Source organism: Chrysemys picta, chromosome 9 (genome assembly GCF_011386835.1).
Source record: "Chrysemys picta bellii isolate R12L10 chromosome 9, ASM1138683v2, whole genome shotgun sequence".
Classification (NCBI taxonomy): Eukaryota; Metazoa; Chordata; order Testudines; family Emydidae; genus Chrysemys; species Chrysemys picta.
Window position 1 is genome coordinate 53,228,365 of NC_088799.1, and position 20,228 is coordinate 53,248,592.

The following is a 20,228-nucleotide window of genomic DNA, read 5'->3' on the forward strand; positions in this document are numbered from 1 at the left end:
GAGTAGGCAAAAGAGCCATGCACAGAGCGAATTTACAGCAGAGGGGATAGATCATTGACTGGAAAGATGACAAGCAGTTCCTAACCTGCCCCTGCTGTGCATATCATGGCTAGGGACTTGTGGTGGGTTTGAACCAGGAGAGGGAGAGTAGGTGGAGTGACTTTCCACTGGGGAGTCAGGCTCAAAGAGTGGCCTTGCCCAGCCGTCCAAGTGTAATTTAACCCTTGCCATATCACACTGAGGTGCCCGCTCAACGTTCCTGCCTTTGGAAGGGAGACTGGTGGTTCACAGATCAGACACTGCTGGAATAGAGAAGTGCAACTGGCTGTATATAGTAAATGAAATGTGAAATTTGGGTTATTCATAGACGCTAAGACTAGAAAGTACCACTGTGATTTAGGCTGTGTCTACACTAGCACTTTTGTAGGCAAAACTTTTGCCGGTCAGGGGTGTGAAAAAACACACCCCTGACTAGCATAAGTTTCGCTGACAAAAGCACCGTTGTGGACAGCTCTCCCATCAACACAGCTACCGCTGCTTCACTGCGGGGTGGTTTAATTATGCCAGCAGGAGAGCTCTCTTCCATAGAGTGGCTACACAGGAGATCTTACAGCGGTGCAGCTGCAGCGGTACAGCTGTAAGATCTGTACTATAGACATAGCATTAATCTGACATCCTGCATAACACAGGCCATAGAACTTCCCCCAAAACACTTCCTGTGTGTGTAAAGATGGTGGTGAGTATTTTTGCTGATGCTGTTTGGCGAGTATTTTTGTCATGGGTGAAAGGCAGTCTTCACCACGTAGAAAGGACTCAGAAGTTTTTAAAATCAGCATTTCTTGAAAATGACTGTGAGGCCTGCAAGACCTGATAAACATGCAAAGAGCCAGCAATTTGACATATCCACTTACCCCTGAAGGAGGGTTTGCAGTCCAGCCCAGCTCAGCTGTAGCCGTCCGGGTATCCATCAAGGTTTCTGAGGAGCACACACAAGAGGATCAAAACAAAATGAGTTACTAGGGACTCCAGATAATAGACTGAAATTACAAACACACTGCAAACGTATTTGGTATCTGATTTGGCACTCATTGTAATGACTAGCACTCTCTTTGGCTTTGATGGTGCAGGATCGGGTCCTGGGAGCTCTTCCGAAATAATGCAGCGGATCCCCTGTTACACTGAACAGTTTCTGAAGCCCACATTCTTAATGCAATCTACGTCAGCAGTGAGACTTTCTCCAGCAAGACTCCCATAGAAATCAATTGGATTTATTTCAGCATAAAGCCTCAAGACCCGGGCCTACAAGTGAGTGAGTCACAAGTGCCCCCTTAGACTACAATGATGCATGTGAATCTGCATTGTGACAGCCCTGAAACAGGAAAATAATGTTACCCATAAAAATGGTTGTGTGGAGTTGTAAAAAGGTACCTATATTAAGGCCTGGATAAAAAGCACTAACTCCTGGCTGCAGATTTCATTTTGCTCCTTGAATTGTTACAAAACAGGACAAGTCCAGGGATGGGGGGCGGGGGTCTCAACTTCAGTCACAGATACAATCTCTGCTCCCAGGGATCAAGAGATTGAGCATGGCCAGTTCTGCAGTCCTGGTGTGAAGTCGCTGACTGCTGGGTGCTTTGATCAACAGCATTGGATGTCCTGTTTTATGGACTGGCAGCTGTTCCACGTACCGAGTCGTTGCATACATTCATTGTCCCCGTCACGGGTGGGGGGGAGTCAGATCAATGAATAGTAAGTAATATCACTGCAGTAGGATTTCTGTTTTGGTTTTTGGGGGGAGGATTATTGCAAAACATTAAGATGCAATACAGCTAATATTTTCCCTGCCCTCCTTTTATAAGAAAAAAAACTACAACATATACAGACAGATGGGGAAAATCTTCCAGGTTTTATTTATTTGTTTTCAGTAAGGCAGACACAGAGATTAATTTGCTTGGCTCCTGCATCTTTACCAAATGCAAAAGAAATTTGTCACTCACGTCTGGTCTAGCTGACTGTCTGTCCACCCCCAATCCTATAAATGTTGGTGTTTTCCTTTACAGCCCAGATATCACCTGGGTGCCTAAAAAGGCAGCACTTTTGTCCCAAGAAAGTTACTACTTCAATGTAGTAGGAAAGTGAGGAAATGAATGCTGGAAAGATAAACATGTGGTGCTGGAAAGATAAACGGATGGGAAATAAAATCAGTATAACTAAAAGAATATAATAAATGCTGCCAAACTGTTGTGTTTAACTCCTCCATCAATGTTCCAGAAATCACAAGTGGGAAATGAGGAACTCCTATTAGTCTTTCCACCCATTCTTTGCCACTACTCAGGGACATAGGGCTAGAGGACTTCTACCAGGACCCTCCACCCAGTTTCTCTTGATTAATGTTCTACATTCTTTCTTTAATCAGCACCATTGACTAGAAGCATTTGACATGGCTCCTTCAGAGACTGAAGTGGGGTTTAGCAGTGGAGATGAGGCGTTCCACCTCTATTTAGAGTATAAACAGGGTTCAAAAGTTAGTGAGAAAAATCTAAAATTCTCACCAGTATTAGGACTCTCCTTGTAACTATTGCTTTAAGATATTTACGTAGCCCTTCACCACAGTATCTGCATGCTTCACACTCTTCGTGTCTTGTTCCTCACAACCACCTGTGAGGTAGGACAGTGCTATTACCCTGACTTCACAGGTGAGGAACTGAGCACAGAGAGGCTAAGTAACTTACCCAGGCCACACAGGCAGTCTGTGGAAGAGCAGGGAATTAAACTTGGGTCTCCTACACCTGACACTAGCAACCTAAACACTGGCCCATCCTTGCTGTCCCTGTGGGAGTACGGCATTGGCTGTGGCCCTGCCACTCACCTTACATATGTCCTCCATCTACTTAAATTAGTAAAGAAGTGGACACTGTCAAATCACAGAAGTTTCCTTCCTTTGGGCCTCCCCTGGCAAACCCAAGAGCTACAGCTGTTAGCAGCCTTACAAAAAAATCCACCCTTAAAATGGCATGAGTCATGGTGAAGTTGTGAGACGTCTGGAAAATGGGAGACACACAACTCCTCTGAGGATGTATGTTGTGTGTGTGGGGGGGGGGGGGGTGGCAATCAGTACCAAGAATGGGGAGTGGGAACCACCACCTCACACAGGCCTACTTGGAGCAGTGATGGGGAGGCAAGAACAGGAGGTATAACAGTGAGGAAGGCAACACCATTAGAGAGAAAGGAGGGTCGGGGAAGAGAGCGCTCCGGGAAATGGGCCATGAGAAACAATGTTGGGAGAGAGACAGAGAGCGGGGAAGGGAGCCTAGAAAACTGAAGGTAAACATATGTCTGTAGGGTCACATTCAGATCCTTCTCCTCAAGCTGGGAAGCACCTTACTCTATCAATAGTCCCTCCGAAGTGCTCAAGTAGCAGAATGCTGTTTTACATGGGGGCAGGGCGGGTAAGAGCTGGCTTTGTAGTTAAGGCGCTGCTGTGGGACCCAGGTGACTTGGTTCAGTTCCTGGCTTCTGTAATTGGGCAAGTAACTTCACTGCTGTGACTCAGCTGAGTACCTGTAAAATGAAGAGACTGCTCCCTTCCTCCTCCTCTTTGAATAAGCAAGAGACAGAGAGACTAAGTTCTTCAGAGTAGAGCTTGTTTGTTTGTGTGTGGGCAATGTTTCGTGCAATGGGGCCTTCAGGCACTATTGCAATAGAAACACCACCATTCAAAAGGGGAAGGGTATCGGAATCTGGCCCGTAAGGGGTAACACGAGCCTGAACATGAAAAAAGGAGAGATTTTTAAGAGGCTGAAGCATTAGGGTTAATAACAGCCAACAAAAAGGAATGAAGAAAGAGATATCAAGATGTAAAAGAAAGAGTGGGAAATAGAAAAGGGAAGAAGAGAAATGCAAGGGGATTCGAGTCATTTGTTTTTAGAAACTCAGCTTCATTCAACAATCTGGGCCATAGTGTAATGTTTGTCACAAACAATAGTGGAGGACTGTGCTGCGATCCCTCTCAGCACACTTCCATTCACTCGCCTCCCCCGAGAAATGCCACTTGAGTATTTGGCAGCTACAGAACCAGGGCTTCCAAGCTCCTTATGTGTATCTGTTAACTCCAATAAATATGCAGTGCCACCAGCCTTAGTCCTTAAACACACTTTGTTATATACACAGCTCATCCTTAAGCCCTTCTACAAAGAGGGTTCTTAGTCGAGGCAGGCACTCTATTGGGCAATCACCACAAATCTGATTTCCTTCCTTGCACACATACCTCTAGAAGGACTGTCATATACCTCATTAAGAAGCCATTAATCCTTACTGGAGTCCTTCAAAGAAACAGGTTGATATGCCAGTGCATACGTTAACATGCCGAAGTGATAACTCGTGACCATAGATCCCCTGCCTTCCAAGCAGAGAACTCTGCCTACCTCGGCACTTCTCACTGTAGTATCCAAGTGCTTCAGAATTAGGGGCTTTTTATCTTCACAACAGCTCTGTGAGATAGGGAGGTATGAGCCCCATTTTACAGATGGGCAATGTAAGCATAGGCTGGATTAAAATTCCTTGCCCAAGGTCATACAGGAAGTCTGTGGCTGAGCTGTGAATTGAACTCTGGTCTCCTGACTCTCTATCCACTAGTCCAACCTCCCAACTCTGCAATAACTAAGGAAATGAACAACCACCACCTCATGTCAGCAAAGATTGTTCTAGTTTACCCATAATTCATCTCTTTCTTTAATATATAGGCTTGCTGTGTTCAATTACAGGAAAGGCACTTTTAACAAGTGTTTATTTAGAAAAGATTTTCACTCCATCATCTCTCTTCCTGTACATCAGTTCAGTGCACTTATAACTTGCTTCCCTGGAGTGCTTTTCTTGGCTGCGCTCTGACACCAGGAATGTACTTTTGATAACTTCAGCCAGTAAGGTGCTTCCTTTGCACTGATTTCTGTAGTTCCCTGGCTGTTGTAACTTGGCAGTGTTCTGTGCCGTTCAGAGCAGTTGACTCATGAAGTTAGAAAAAAAATCCCTGTTAACAAATATGTTTTGCCCATCAAGTCTGCAGTGACAAGGGGGAGGTTTGCATCCTCTTCCTCTGAGCTCGACTTTCTTATCTATGCCGCGGTGCATGACTGCGAGACACGAGGGGATTAATGTTAGCAGCAGCAGCCGCCTGTCACACAGCTCTGCTCTAACATGACAAATGAGTGTTTGGTTCTATTACTGCAGGGTTCTTTCCTTTAGTCTCCTCAGGCCTATTCATTCATGGCGGATGAAAAGCTCCTGCAGACAGTGGATTAGAGGCTGACCTCTAGCAGGCCTCGCCAAGAGATTTGGGGGTGGGGGGATGTTACCTGGTCACAGGTCACACATGTGGCAAATTACACAGCTCTAAGCTTGAAAAACCCACAGTTGTGGAATATTTAACTGGGAGAGGGGTGAAGTTTCCAAGTGATGAGGGTTCCCTTGTGGTGACCAAACTCAATTCAGGAGGGGACAGTCTTTTCTGCCTGTTCCAGGGCATAGCTTGGGGTACAGAGAGGGCAGAGTCTCCTTAACCTGCCCCTTCTTTTGTACATACATAACTCCTAGGACAAGAGCTTCTGCTTAGTGAAGAGACATCCAACAGCCCCATGCTCAGTGGGTTCGTTCTCAGCAAGAAGTGATGCAGCAGCCGGGGCTCATTGCCGGGAGGACAGCTTTGCTAAGCAGGCTGAGAGGCCAAATGTTCCATGTGGATGCCCTAGAGTTTGACAGATCGCAGCCCAGCCCTTTCTTCCATTCCTGACCCCGATGTCACACACCTACAATCCTGCCAACTGACCATTTTTCTCCAGATCCACTCATCTTGCTAAGATTGCCCATAGTCCAACAGTCTGTTACTTTACCTGGCAGCACAGTAATAGGGGCAGTGCCATTTATAGGGAAAAGGGCACAGATTCCTCCCCCTGCCAGACCCTTCTCTTCCTCCCTCGGGTGCCCCCACCACCACCAGGGGTAGGCTGCCCCCTCTGCCCATGAACTACTACACCGATCCCCTCCAAGTCTGAGTGGCATTGCGACTTGGCACAAACCTGAGCAGCGCGGTGACCCCGCACACCAGGTCACAATACCACTCACTTAGAATTTCACTTGGCCAGTCCTGTTCCCCATTCCTCTCCTCTCTTCCCCAACTCTCCTCCCCCACACCATGAGGAAGGGATGGCTGGCCACTCAGGTTTGGCTCAGCCAAAGCATGGTCAGGCCATGGCCTACAACTAGAGGGTCTATAGAACTGAAACAGGCCCCCAAAAGGTCATGAGGTTAAAAACACACAACTTTGGGGTTCTTTTTGTCTCCTGGTGTCACACCCTTCAAGGTTCACATTTTCAAGCTTTTCTCCACAACCAAAAGTATAGAAACTTACACTTATTTTCAATGAAAGACGAGATTCTCACATAATAATGCGACACCCAGATCTAGGGTTTTAGGAACATGATTATCATGCAATTTGCAATGAAAGTGCAGGAGCGGGAAACACTGGAATTGAGAGCTGAATTCTCTCTCCGGGCCATGTCCAGACTAGGAAAAGTGGTCATGTCTGAAGAGATGTCAGCTAACGTATTTTTACACAGTACTGAGATAGCATAGCTAGGGAAAATCATGGTGTGACGTTGCACCCCATAAGACTTTATGGAAATATGCTTATGAATGTATATATGACATAACTGGAATATGTTTTATGCTACATATGCCATGTAACATATCTCTGTAAAGGTTATGATCTACTGAATACATTCCTCCTATTTGTATGCATGTATCATTTTTGTACTTGAAGTTATGAATATTGGCTGTATACTTGCTTGATTTCTAAGTAGCCTTAGTAGAGCATTTGGTCAGCTTCTTGAGAAAGGAATGTGCAAATTAAGTGCCCAATCGAGAAACACTTAAAGGACAATGAATCTTGTAAGGCTCCAATCCACATAAGAAGTCTACCTGAGGACGTTCAAGGTAGCATGTAACCAATGGCTGCTGCCTGTAAAAACGGAGTCATGCATGGACATGTGACTTGCCCATGTGACTCCAAAACTCCATCTTGGAGCTGGACTTTGCATAGGAGAAAGGAGGGGGTCTGCACCCACAAGAGAAAGTCTATTTAAGCCCCTGGGAGACCCCTCCATTTTGTCTTCAGCTGGCTAAAGAGATAGCATCTCCACCCCCAAGGATACCTGAAAGAAACTGGAACAAAGGACAGTAACTACGGGGGGTGTGAGCGACTGCTAGACCCAGACTAGGAGACTAGTCTGTAAAAGGAAGCTTACTGGGTGAGTTTTTTATCTGTATTCAGTTTTCTTAGACACAGACATGCGTGTTCTAATTTATTTTGCTTGGTAATTCACTTTGTTCTGTCTGTTACTACTTGGAACCACTTAAATCCTACTTTCTGTATTTAATAAAATCACTTCTTACTTATTAATTAACCCAGAGTATGTATTATGTATGTAATACCTGGGGGGAGGGGGCAAACAGTGCATATCTTTCCATCAGTGTTATAGAGGGCGAACAATTTATGAGTTTACCCTGCATAAGCTTTATACAGGGTAAAACGGATTTATTTGGGGTTTAGACCCCATTGGGAGTTGGGCATCTGAGTGTTAAAGACAGGAACACTTCTCAAGTTGCTTTCAGTTAAGTCTGCAGCTTTGGGGTACGTGGTTCAGACCCTGGGTCTGTGTTGGAGCAGATTGGTGTGTCTGGCTCAACAAGACAGGGTTGGAGTCCCAAGCTGGCAGGGAAAGCAGGAGCAAAAGTAGTTCTTGGCACATCAGTTGGCAGCCCCCAGGGGGTTTCTGTGATCCAACCCGTCACAATGGTTAACATCTATGCTGCTAGAGGTTCATCTTACACCCCGTATACACATGCCATGAAGTCATGTTAGTGAACACCATTTTTCTAACATACGCATGGCCTCACTGTCAATAGTGAGATAAATATGTCATTGCATCATGTTGTGAGCAGAAGGCTCCTCAGTTTAAAAGTGGTCCAGTGTGATTCAAAAGGGGAGGATGTATCACTTGGCTTGTGACACTGAGCATGGTTAAGTACCAAATGATCCTTTCTTGATGGACTTGTTCTTATGTACAAATAGTCTTTTTGTTGTTACACCATAGAGTCTCGGGCCCAAAATCTAATGGTACAGATTTTGCTCCTGACTCCCACCTACAAAAAAGTTATTTTACAGAACTTTCTATTTACTGTATTTTGCAAGAGCTCCACAATCCAGGAAAGTGTTTCAAAAGCAGCATTAGCTAAATCTCTCTCAGCTCCATGCCATCTTGAGATAACCCAAGTCCTCTGACTCAGAAGGCCCAGGAGTCTGAAAAGTTCTTTATAGGAGTCATACTGCTATCAAGCATTCTGAAGTCAGTTTGAAATTTGAAAGGGTCTCAGGTGTTCGTTCTTGGACTGTGTCACTCTCAGCATTTCAGGGGCTTCTACATAGGTTTCCTGCACCAACAGAATCCATCACTTCATGTGCCTAAACACAGGGGGTAAGGTTCTAACTGCAGTCTGGTTAGTTTAGGGTCACATTTTAAGCACTGGCATTAGATATTCTAACAGGCTCAGTTCCCATTTATGCACCTGAACAAGGGCAGGTTTTCAGAAGTGCTCAGCAGCCAACAGCTCCCATTGTAACACATTGTAAAAATTTGGCTCTCTCTCAGGACCCAGCATGCTGAGCTCTCTCAAGAAGCTGCCCATTTATTTTTGTTGCCTAAACAGGGGCTAAGTTCTTGGAAAAATCAGGCACTATGTTTTATCATCAGAGTGACAGGCAGTGTAGAATGCTTTGTAAGCTACCTGATGGCTTGTTGATCCAAAGAGCTCATTGTTTATCCTTGAATCAGACAGAAACCGTCCACCCCTTATGGACACCAGCTAGGGTGACCAGATGTCCCGATTTTATAGGGACAGTCCCGATATTTGGGGCTTTTTTTAATATGGGCTCCTATTACCCCCCACCCCCGTCCCGATTTTTTACACTTGCTGTCTGGTCATCCTAACACCAGCACACTCCATACTGCCACCTGAAAGGTATAACTGAGGACATATAACCAGGTAGCCTAAATTTTCATCCAGGCTGATGATTGGCCTCCCTTTAAATGAATCCAAATGTCATTTTTATCTGTGCCCATATCTGTGGGCACAAATCAGCATATTTACACCTCAAACTACCTGAACAGCCTACATAGTAAGACAGACTCAGACTCTATACACACCACTCAGATCTGCAAAGTGACAGGCTCTGTATTGCCACAGACTGCAAAGAGGCATGGAAGAGTTGTGTATCAAGCCGATGAGTATGCTGGTCTCTGCAGGAGGCATGAGAGAATTCTCTACTAGCTAAGCCACCTCAGTGGTACGCCCAGACAATACATACACCACCAGGACAATCAATCACTCAGGAGAAGAGTGGGTGGAAAGGCGGTTGGTCAGGGGCTAGTGTAAAAATTACTTTTCTCAGCTTGCTAACGAAGGGATTACAGTGGATCACAGCCTGAGCATCATCAATCAGACACAAAGCCTCAAAGTCATCTCCCTTTCCTGTCCTTTTAACTCTCCCTTGTTCTTCCATCTTCTCTTTTGTGTTTCTCCCTGTCTTGCAGTCCAATTCCACATACTCCCCACCCCCATCTCTCCTACTCTTTTGTCCTCCTTTCCCTTTGCTCTCCTTAGCCTCAGCTGTTCTCTCTTCTTGCCTTAGGTCTCTCTCTCTTTCTCCACATATATTTTTTTCTTTCTGCACATCTAGTAACTGTCTGAGTTAACAGCAAATGCAGGTCATCATATAATCCCATTAACAGCAAAATTAGTGTCAGAAGACCTACACAGAAGATCTTTAGCTCCCGAATCATGGAGGAACTGAATCAATCTCCCAGTTCCCCTGGGAGTGACTAGCTATTATTGCCTGTTTCCAGCCCACACACAGGACAGCAAGGGCCAACTGCAAGAGACACGTTCTCCTCTTCCCCCCAATATTCTTGCTACTGAGTGAAACTCAGTATCCACTTTGCAGGAAGGGTAGAGCAAAGTGGCAGGCAGGTGTTTGCCTATGCCTCTCCGAGTCACAAGGGATCAGGACTGTTTAAAATAGGGGTAGACATTCAAAAAGCAGCAGGCAAGACATTATGCTGTATCAGATATGCAGTCAAGGAGGTGCAATATGTTAATAAAGGAAATATCCAAAGCTTAGATCTTACGGCCTGAACAAAACAGAAACTCCACAGTCAACTGCAGGAGTGAGTTAACATGCTAAGCAGGTAAGAGCTCTTGCATATCTCGTCCTTCCAGAATATGCATATCTGCAAATTGTAGGAAAGCCATGGATTATTTTTCTGGTATACCTACCCAAAATACATTACAATAAAGGCTGAGAAAAAGAATTAAATAAACCAGCAGAAAATAAAGCATGAAAATCAAAGTTTGTCTGGCTATATGCAACCAGTTCTCATCAACCAGACGTTTCCTTTGCATTTGGTTTTTCAGGGGATCTTCACGAATCTCTACAGGGCAGGTTTACTGGATCTCTCTCTGAGCTGCAGATGTGTGCTCCTTATATGGAGGCCATTAGCATATCCCTTTCCATTGTATTTAACAGGGCTGAAGTATTAGAAACATCAAAGTAAAATAAAAAGATAACCAAATCAAGGCAACCCTGAAACATCAAATGCTGTATTGTTACAATGAATGTGATCAGTGTAAAGAAATGTGTTGGAATCAAGCTTCCCACACCCCCAAAACGTTATTTTGTACTGGTATTACACAGAGGACCCAATCAGGGATTAGACTCCCATTGTATATACAATGCCTACTACAACAAAAAGTTAGTCCTTAACCCCAAAGAATTTACAATCTAAGCAAACATTAGGCACATTTAAATATTCATCTGGTTGGATTTCTATTTCCGGTCCATATACTAGAAGACTGAAAAATGACAAACCGTTGACGTGCATATCAATGTGAGGTTGAGCTATTGTATTTGTCATTCTATACCTCCTAGAACGCATTCATATGAGACTGATGACGTTCTGAGTCATGTCATACAAGCTACAGCTGCTTTAAGTCAAATGGAACAAGTCTCTACAGTAAGGTTTTGCCCTTCACTGTAGGAACTTCAGATTCTAGCGTTTGGTGAGTCTCATTGGATATGTTCTATAAGGCAATTTTCTAGTCCAGGTGAGATGTGTCTCCTGGTGGGCCTGACACACCCTGAGCTGTTGTTCCAGCTGGATTTTATCCATGTACAGGCTCATTCATTTTCCTTCATTTCAAGTTTCGGTTCTCCAGTGGGCCCCATCTGGGGCAAGTGTTTTTGAGGTTTTATTGTGCACCTGGATTCAGCTCTCTGCCCATTGACCATCGGTGAATCTCAAAGAGCTCCAGAGGTTCATTGCAGAGTAGCGTCCAGAAGGCTACGGTGGTTAATCAAAGCTTCTTGGAATTACTCAAACTTTGAAGGACATGTCACTTCTCCCAACACCCCATGCCCTGCCTTTGTTCTAAGCAGACTTTGCTACCCCCAGGGTCCCTGGAGGGTCAAGGGAAGGCTATTTGCTGAATCGCTCATCACAGAGAGGCTCCACTGCCCTCTCACCATAGCATGAAGCGGCATCAGAACCAAAACTGTAGACAGCCCATCTGAATTCCACACTCTGTCACTTCCCTACTTGTCGACTCCAGGACAGTCCTAGATGTTGAGAAATGTGCCACTACCTGGGAACTTTCTGTGTTCTGGGCGTGTCACTAACCGGGTTAGCCCAAAGTGCAGAGACAGCAGGCTAAAGAGATCACTCCAGTAAATAGGGGGAAAGGGAAGGGAAAGAGCTAACTGCAAACCCTGCTCAGGCCTCAGGAAAATATTTGGCTTCAGTTTGGCACCAGCACTGGCTGAAGATCTGGGTCAGTTCTTTTGTCTACATTTTCCTGCTTGCCCATCCCTGTTTTCCCCTCATTTCTAAACTATTTGTGTGGTGCTGCCTTCTTAGATTAATGCTCTCTCTAATGATTCCTTTCATGTCTACATGTCTGTGTGTAGCATGGGTTTGGGGCATCCACCGTAAATGCTGGAGATTGGCTGCACGACAGGCACCCATCATTCTGAATATGAAGGCCCTAGAGATAATTCAGCATCTTTACTTGGAAGCAACTGATCCCACTGTTAGTGGGACTTGAGCTTCTGTCAGAGCAAACTGACCATGATGGCATTGCAGGAGACCCTGGTACGGAGAGAGGAGCTCTGTGAGAGTGAAGAATCTTCAGCTGTATCCAGTAGATTTTCTTTAATGGACACATTACTTTAAACTAAGCCTTCACCATCTGTTCCACTCCCTAATTATCAATACAAAAACAAACGTCTACTCACAATTACACCAGTAACAAGTAAAGATGCCAGCAATTAGAATGCACGAACATACTCTTTGTGGAACAGAATCTCCATCTGTGATGTTATTCTCACGTTCCAGACACAAGTTGGTTGGGGATGAGGGGAGGAGGTGCTCGCTCCCAATAACTGAGCTGCCTGGCTATGCTTGCATGTCTTGTCATGGCTTGCTTTCTAAGGAAGTTCTGCTGAGCTAGATGGCGCCTCATGGCTAAAGCAGAGGGGATGTAAAGTGGTGGTGTAAGCTACGTGATCACATACACACTGCGGGGCAGAACAATGCATTTGTAACAGAAATAGCAACCAAATGAAGAGTGCAAAGCAGTGTAAGATAAAATATACTTTGTTTTTACCAACTGTCTCACAGCCTACTTTATCTTATATCATGTTGATCACTCTTCTAGGACATACATTTTCCTTGGAGGACCCCCTCTGAAGCTCTGTGAAATATAGATAAGTTTATTCAGTTGAGATCCACTCCCTGGGCTGTTTATCAAAATCCTTATTCCAGGCTTCCCCTGTGTAGAACGTTCTTGACAGTTGCACAGAAGGAATGTCTATTATGTAGAGAGGGGGAACCATAATGAATCAAGGGTAGCACAGTCAGGAGGGAGAGTACTTTTGACTTCTTGGCATGCATCTGCTAGACCCAGAGTAAAAGCAAGTCCGGGTTGCATTATATTCTGGAAGGAAGGAACATTGTAATGATTTTTTTTCCGCTAAAAGGCTTTGAAGAAACATCTATAACCAATCTGTTTGTCCAGTGGAAACTTGTGGCTCAGATATGGCTCCTCCCCCAGGCAAATAAGCAGAAGCTTGTCACTACAGGAAGAGAAGTCATGGGCATTAGTCTACAAGATAAGACAGCTTTCTTGCACACAGTTATATGACTATAAGACACAAGCATGCCTGGGAAGATCAAGAAAAAAATAGAAATTAAGCAAAATAAGAAAACACGAGAAGACATAGTAACAGATGGGCAAAGAGAGATTTAGAAAGAATGCCAACGACTGGAAACAATGACAGACACTTCCCAAAAATTCCAGTGCAAGATGATAAATCAGCATCTGAGAGGTCTGCATTGGTAGCAGAGACTTTGGAGTGAAGAGTGGGGGAAGGAATGCATCCAACAGCTCATGGGTGGAATCTGATATGGTCACCGTGGTGAGGATGAAGAGGAAACAGATAATGGGATTTAACCTTTTCCCTCTGGGTCCCTAGTTTGAAACAAGCCCAAGTAAGTAAAGTCACTATATCAAATTATTGTTCTCAGTCCAATTAATAGAAGACAAGTGTCCACATCACATGAGGGTGAGGGGAGAAGAGATCACTATTCAGCATCCTTTTTGGCAAGGATAAAAAAGGGAAAGGAGACTGAAGTACCTCCTACCCAAATGATGCAGTCCCTCTGTGTTCAGGATGGAGGCACATTGGCAGGCAGTGTGAAGGTACAGTGAGCATGTGCTCTGAGACACATGGAAATCTCAGCTTTTTGCAGAAGATGCGTATGAAGGTGCATGGATATTTCCATGATGGGCATGAAAAAGCTTGGTGGCCCTTATGGCCAGGAGGTACAGTTGCAAAGAAAAACCTCCTCAGGTCCTGCATCCCTGGGATGGAGCATGCGCCTTCTGGTTAGCACACAAGAGCTGAGAGAGTTCAGAACATGCTCAGTGCAGATGGAAACTTTGGAGAATAATGCTGACATGCTCTAGCCACCATCTACTACCCACTGAGATTCTCAGATGCTAATAACTTTTCCCAAACTTGGGTGGGTTTTCAGGAGGTCAGCAAAAGGCATAACCCTGACACCAAGGCAACTTATCTGCCAACTTTTGAGTCCCTGCTCCAAGGCATAGAGGCATTAGAGTGTTTCAATGAAACTATTGAAGACTTTAACATGGTCAAAACAATGTATGTTCTCCTAATCCCATTCTTAAGAGCATAAGAACAGCCATACTGGGTCAGACCAATGATACGGCTAGCCCAGTATCCTGTCTTCCAACAGTTTGTGTTTGTGGATAGAGTGCACAGTTCTGATCCACAAAGCTCTAAGGGGCTGAGCGCCTGTGCTGCAAACCAGGTCGACCCCCAATAGATTTTGATGGCTATTAGACCCCCCAAAAAATGTGGATGAGAAAAGCAAGATGACAGACAAGTGGCTTTACCACAGGGATAGAGTCAGCCAGCCATTTGTGGTGCTTCTGACTTGAAGAAAGTTTCTTCTTCAGGAGAAAGCTCAGTAAATTTTTCATTCTTAATTGGAAGGGAGTGCAGGCTCAGCAGAGCTCTGCAGTCTGCCTCTCACACAAGCTGAATGAGCTGGCGTCTTCTGCATTTTGAACACTGACATCTCTCAAAGCTCTCCCACAACTGCCAGACATTTTAATTACGGTGCTGGAGAGGCGGGCAGGGTAAGAACAGAATCACCCTTTTCCATTTGATAAGCAGTGCTCTTCTTAACAGTCTCCTAAGAGCATCAGCTCCCGAAAGAGCCGCTTACAGTATCTATGCACTTTCAATCAAAAATATTACAGCAACAACTAATTATGGCCCATCATTCCTATGGCTCTTTGCCTTTAATGGTGCATTTTGCTGCTGTAGAATTACAGCGGAACTGCTCTGCAAGTGCATAAACGAGCAATCCCCATCAGTCTCCCGTGGATTCATTATGATCAAGGATTATCCACAGAATAACAAACCAAGTTCAAAACATGGAAGAGGCTTTAAACAACAAAATGATCCATCACTTGGTGTTTTTGTCCATCTTTTTAAATAAAAAACCCTCTAACCCTTGGCATTTACGATGAACCTTCTAGAGGGGGCGGGGGAGAGGAGAGCATGTGTGCTTATGAAGGCAACAGTGGTAGGTTATGCTATGCACGGTTCTTTGTGACTGTAGATAGAGCTATGCATTCAAAAAGTCAATCTAGGTTTAGGGGAAAAAAGACCAGCAGAGGATTAATATACAGTGACACTTGGTCAAGATACAGTAAGCACTGTGCACACAGCAAACCCCAGAATGCTCTTGGAAGCCAATATCACTGCCATGAGTTCAAGAGGGTGGCCCACAGAGCAGATCACTGTGGAATATAGAATCATGTAGTGAAATACAGAATTAGGTAGATTCACCCATCAATGGCAACATCCCACTACATACCATGAATTCTGATAATCCTATACACATATCAAGGTGTGAATCCTATTAGATGGATAGAAATATGGGGTTTAATTTCATATAACACTTGTTGCAGACACTGCATAAAATATCGTTCTAGGTTTTATATACATGCCCACAACAAACAGCGATTGTATTGTTAAATATGGACTACAGAACATATAGTTAACATAAAACCTAAAAAGCAAGGACGTTAAGAGTAAATGCAGCCAAATTCCACTCCTACCACCATTACCAGATGACCAGATTCCCTCTACCTACTATCCTTTCCACACAGTCCTGTTAAACTGCACACACTCAGGGCAGGGGATGGGGATGCTGGCATTCCAAATGGGGCAGAGTTAAGGTTGTGATACATTCTCAGATGCTTATGATGGTTGTGCAATTGCACTAGTGGTGACCTGGCTTTTGGTCTCCAAAAGATTTTCCTATAACCATTTTGATAATGTGTATGATGTTTAAAAAAAATGAAAAAAACAAATGTGGGTCCAGTCTGAACATTTAGAAACAAAAGGAACTGATTTTTTTTTTATGAAAATAGATTTTCATTTATTGGCCCTTCTCCAATAATGCCCACGGTCTTGAACAAAATCTTGAGAGCAGTAGTTCCCCATGAAATTTGTAGCCACACCTTCATCACAGCCCACTGCCAGATATGGATTTCACACCAAACCAACATCAAATCTCTTCATCCAAACAGGCACTGCAAAGCTGACATCTTCCCCCTGGTTCCCAGATGTAAAGGAGTTTGGGTTCAAGGTCCTGGTACCTGCACATCTCTAGAGTTAATACATGTTAAATTGCCAATACTGTCTTCTTCTGCAGTTGTTTTTTAATTTAATTTTGTTTTCTTTAGTGGTGATTGCAGGGCTGATCTGCCAAAACCGTTTTTCAAATGCTTAATCCTCTCTCAGGATCAGGCCTTCACATAAGGCCAGCAGACGTAACTGCAGTTATAAACCAGAGTTACAAATATCACTTTATGTGCACGCACTGTACCATTTATACATTCACATGAAGAGCCTGGGGACTCATCTGTATGGGCCCAATCCTATGTGATGCTGAGCAGCTTCAAATTCTACAGAAGGCAATGGGGGCTGAAGGTGCTCAGCATGTTTTAGGACTAGGCCCAATGATAGCTATGGAGTGCAGGGTGAGGAGGGCTATGTGTGCATCTGTTCTGCTTTCACTGCTTACAGGGGCTTGACCTAGCGTGCGTAAAAGGTGTTGGACTAGCTCAAGCTGAGCAGAGCAATTCATTTATCATAATCCTATGGAGAAAAGACACAGTAAATCAAAGAGACAACCTGCCTGCAAACAAATTACAGAGAGAGAAGTGCAGTGAGAGAGAGATAAGAGAGGCAGGGAAACAGATAGAAAATTAAGAAAAACAGTGCATCATGGGGAGACAAAGACAAAGAGTGATTCAGAGCAGGTACAAAGGGGAGAGAGACAGGGTTTTTTAAATCCTTCATTTTCCAAACTATAAACTATTATACTGAACTGTATTCAACTATAATTCTACTGAGCACCAATAAGAAATATTAACAACACACAGAGATTAACCTGGCTTCTAACCTGTGTGACTTAGGTATTTTCTGCTCTTAGTAATGGCTAATTTGTTTCCTGTGTTTTTATTGGTTTTCTGGTATAAAGTATACATGTGTCTTTCCTGAAACTTAGTGTATGATTTTCCTACTGTATGGAAATGTTCCTTGAAGGCAGCAGCGATGCTTTAGCAAAGCTGCATATCAAAAGGGGCTTCAATGTAACCTATGAATGTGTGGTCAATTTCTCAGATGCACAAAAAGGGATGTTTCTATTGACTTAGGGTTGAAATCATATTTTTAAATGGGGCTCAAAAAAATCTAAAAAAAATAAGTCTAAGCTCTCTACCCATAGGAAGTTTTCTTTACAAGTCTCTATAGTTGTATCTGCACACCCACATCCCTACACACAATATATTCCAAAATGCAGCATAGCAAAACAAGAACCTGAACAAATGAGTTTCCCTGACACACTCAGATTCAGTCACACCAATAACTCACCATCCCAACAATAAAATGCCATAAACCAAAACATTAAAAAAAAAGAGAGAGACAACAGAATGAGGAACAATGGTCTCAAGTTGCAGTGGGGGAGGTTTAGGTTGGATACTAGGAAAAACTTTTTCACTAGGAGGGTGGTGAAGCACTGGAATGGGTTACCTAGGGAGGTGGTGGAATATCCTTCCTTAGAGGTTTTTAAGGTCAGGCTTGACGAAGCCCTGGCTGGGATGATTTAGTTGGGGATTGGTCCTGCTTTGAGCAGGGGGTTGGACTAGATGATCTCCTGAGGTCCCTTCCAACCCTGATATTCTATGATTTTGCCTTATCAAAAGTGTCATTGATGCACTCTGAAAAGGTCAAGGGTGAGCATCAATCGCCTTCCCTGTAAAAGGAGGTTCAAGAGTGGGTAGCTGGTAGCCACTGGATAGACCCTCAATGTCAAGTGGTGGTGTCTGAAGCAAAGATCAGCATCTTTCAGCTTATTAGTCACTCAGTTTTCCTCCAGGGAGTCATTGTTAACACCTTCCATTGGCTTTCACATCCAAAGATGGGCCTAAAGTTTGCAGTTTGGAATCTTGCCCAAGTCTTTCAGGATCTCTTACTGTCAAGGATAAATTGTCCAATTTCAGCCTCACCTGGCTGGCATGAGAAGGGCTGGTTCTGATATAGGATTTTTCCCTCAAGAAATAGATAGGGGTTGCGGTAAAAAGTCATTCAGAGAACCCAGCAGAGAAAACAGCTCCATAGAAGAGAGGGTATGTCCCATGTTCTTCACCCCAGACAGATAAGCTCTGCTTGGTGATTATTTGATATGTCTGTATAGACAAAAGGAATTGTTGCTTCCTTTTAGCACTATGGTATGCACACACCAGAACTCTAGGAAAACCTTCTGCCAGCCCCAAATTGTAGTCCTTTCCATCAGTGCTCCACCTTCACTCCCTGCTGTTCCATCATTTCCTTTCCCCTACTACCCACAAGATCAGCTATGTCCTATTCTGGAATACCAAGACCAGCTGGTTTGGGTGAGTATCTTTATGGCAAGGATACCAACAGCCAACGAGAATCTATTATCATAATGTACAAATGAGTTTGGATCAATAAGATCATGAAAACAACAAGGAGTCCGGTGGCACCTTAAAGACTAACAGATTTATTTGGGCATAAGCTTTGGTGGGTAAAAAAAACTTATTTCTTCTGAAGTGTGAGGTTTTTTTACCCACAAAAGCTTATGCCCAAATAAATCTGTTAGTCTTTAAGGTGCCACCAGACTCCTTGTTGTTTTTGTGGATACAGACTAACACGGCATTGCATTGTGGTTCAGAAGCCGGATGCATCCTAAAGTCAGTGTAGTTAGCCCTGGGAGGGTCACCCTGTCACAGGGGAATCTTTGGATGGCACAGAGACAGTATAATGGCTTCTATGCCACCCCTTTTCCCCCTGTAGGGGTATGGCAAGGGCTTCCTTGAGTTGCCCAGCTGCCGTAACTGCCCGAAACAGCTAGTGTAAATTACAGCAGCCTTCAGGCTTCTCTAACTTGCATCAGGAGACCATCCCTACAACCAGGCTTCGGACTCCTCTGTCCAAAGCTTTCTGTAGGTTCTCAGACAGAACAAATCGAATTGTTTCTATTCTACAGTATTAAGTAATAGGTGCCGATATGTTGCCAACTTTGCTGCAACCTGATTAACAGCAGTGGCTAGTCTTGGACAAAAACAGGATCATTATCAGGAATGAGCTCTTCCGAAAATAAAGCCTTTAGCAGCTCAACCCTTTTTCTGGCAAGATCAATTGCATGTTTTCCAAAACCTTGAGCTTGAAATCAAACCTATATGATTCCTGTCCAACAGCTTCATAACTGCTGGCAAGCAAAGGCTATATTCTGGCTTCCACTGCACAGTGTGCCCCTACTGCTTTGAATTGGGGCTCAAGGGTAAATTTGCCCCAAAGTATTGAAATCTACCAAGTGCGGGAGAGACTGGAATTGTCCTTTGTAAGAGTGCACCAGCCTTTAAGGACAGGCCCCAGATCCACTGCTGTCCTCTTACTTTTCCAGCCCAGACCCAAGGCATTCTGGGACTTGGAGTTCAAAAGGGATGTCTGAGAGTTGGAGGCTAGCACAAAGCACGCTGGGGGGAAAAAAAGGCAGGACTATAAATAGCTTCCTCCCCCACTGCAAGAGGAGACCTAGAGAAATACTAGCATGCCTTTTGATGAACCCATGGTATGTTTTCACCACTAAATAGCCACTTCTTCCAGAAAAGAAAAAACCCTACATGATGGTAGAGACAATGGGGTCCAGAAAAAAGCAGAGAAGTATTTTGGAGAATGAGGGCTTCCCAATGACAAAGAGAGAAACTATATCTAGAGTTTCCAAAAGGTCCCAATCCAGCTACTACTCTTTTCACAATCCCAGCATACTGGTCATCAGCTATTGACTCAAGGAGGAGCAGACATGCACATGAATAGCATCTGCAGTTACATTATTAGGAAAAAAATTATGGGGACTAATATTCTTCATGCTTCAGGGCATGAGATGTGTATGCACTGGGTCGCGTGGGAGATTTCCCCAAGTATTTGTTCCAAT

At 44.1% G+C, this 20,228-nt stretch overlaps 1 protein-coding gene across 11 annotated transcripts in view; it reads right to left on the reverse strand.

The window, feature by feature from the left end:
• EPHB1 (EPH receptor B1) overlaps nt 1-20,228 on the reverse strand; it is a 350,847-nt gene that overhangs the window by 264,171 nt on the left and 66,448 nt on the right. For all 11 annotated transcript variants that reach the window (XM_065556231.1, XM_008171781.4, XM_042853436.2 and 8 more), the window contains exon 2: nt 912-976. In XM_065556231.1, coding sequence (XP_065412303.1) covers nt 912-976 — 65 coding nt within the window. The remainder of the gene's footprint in view (nt 1-911; nt 977-20,228) is intronic.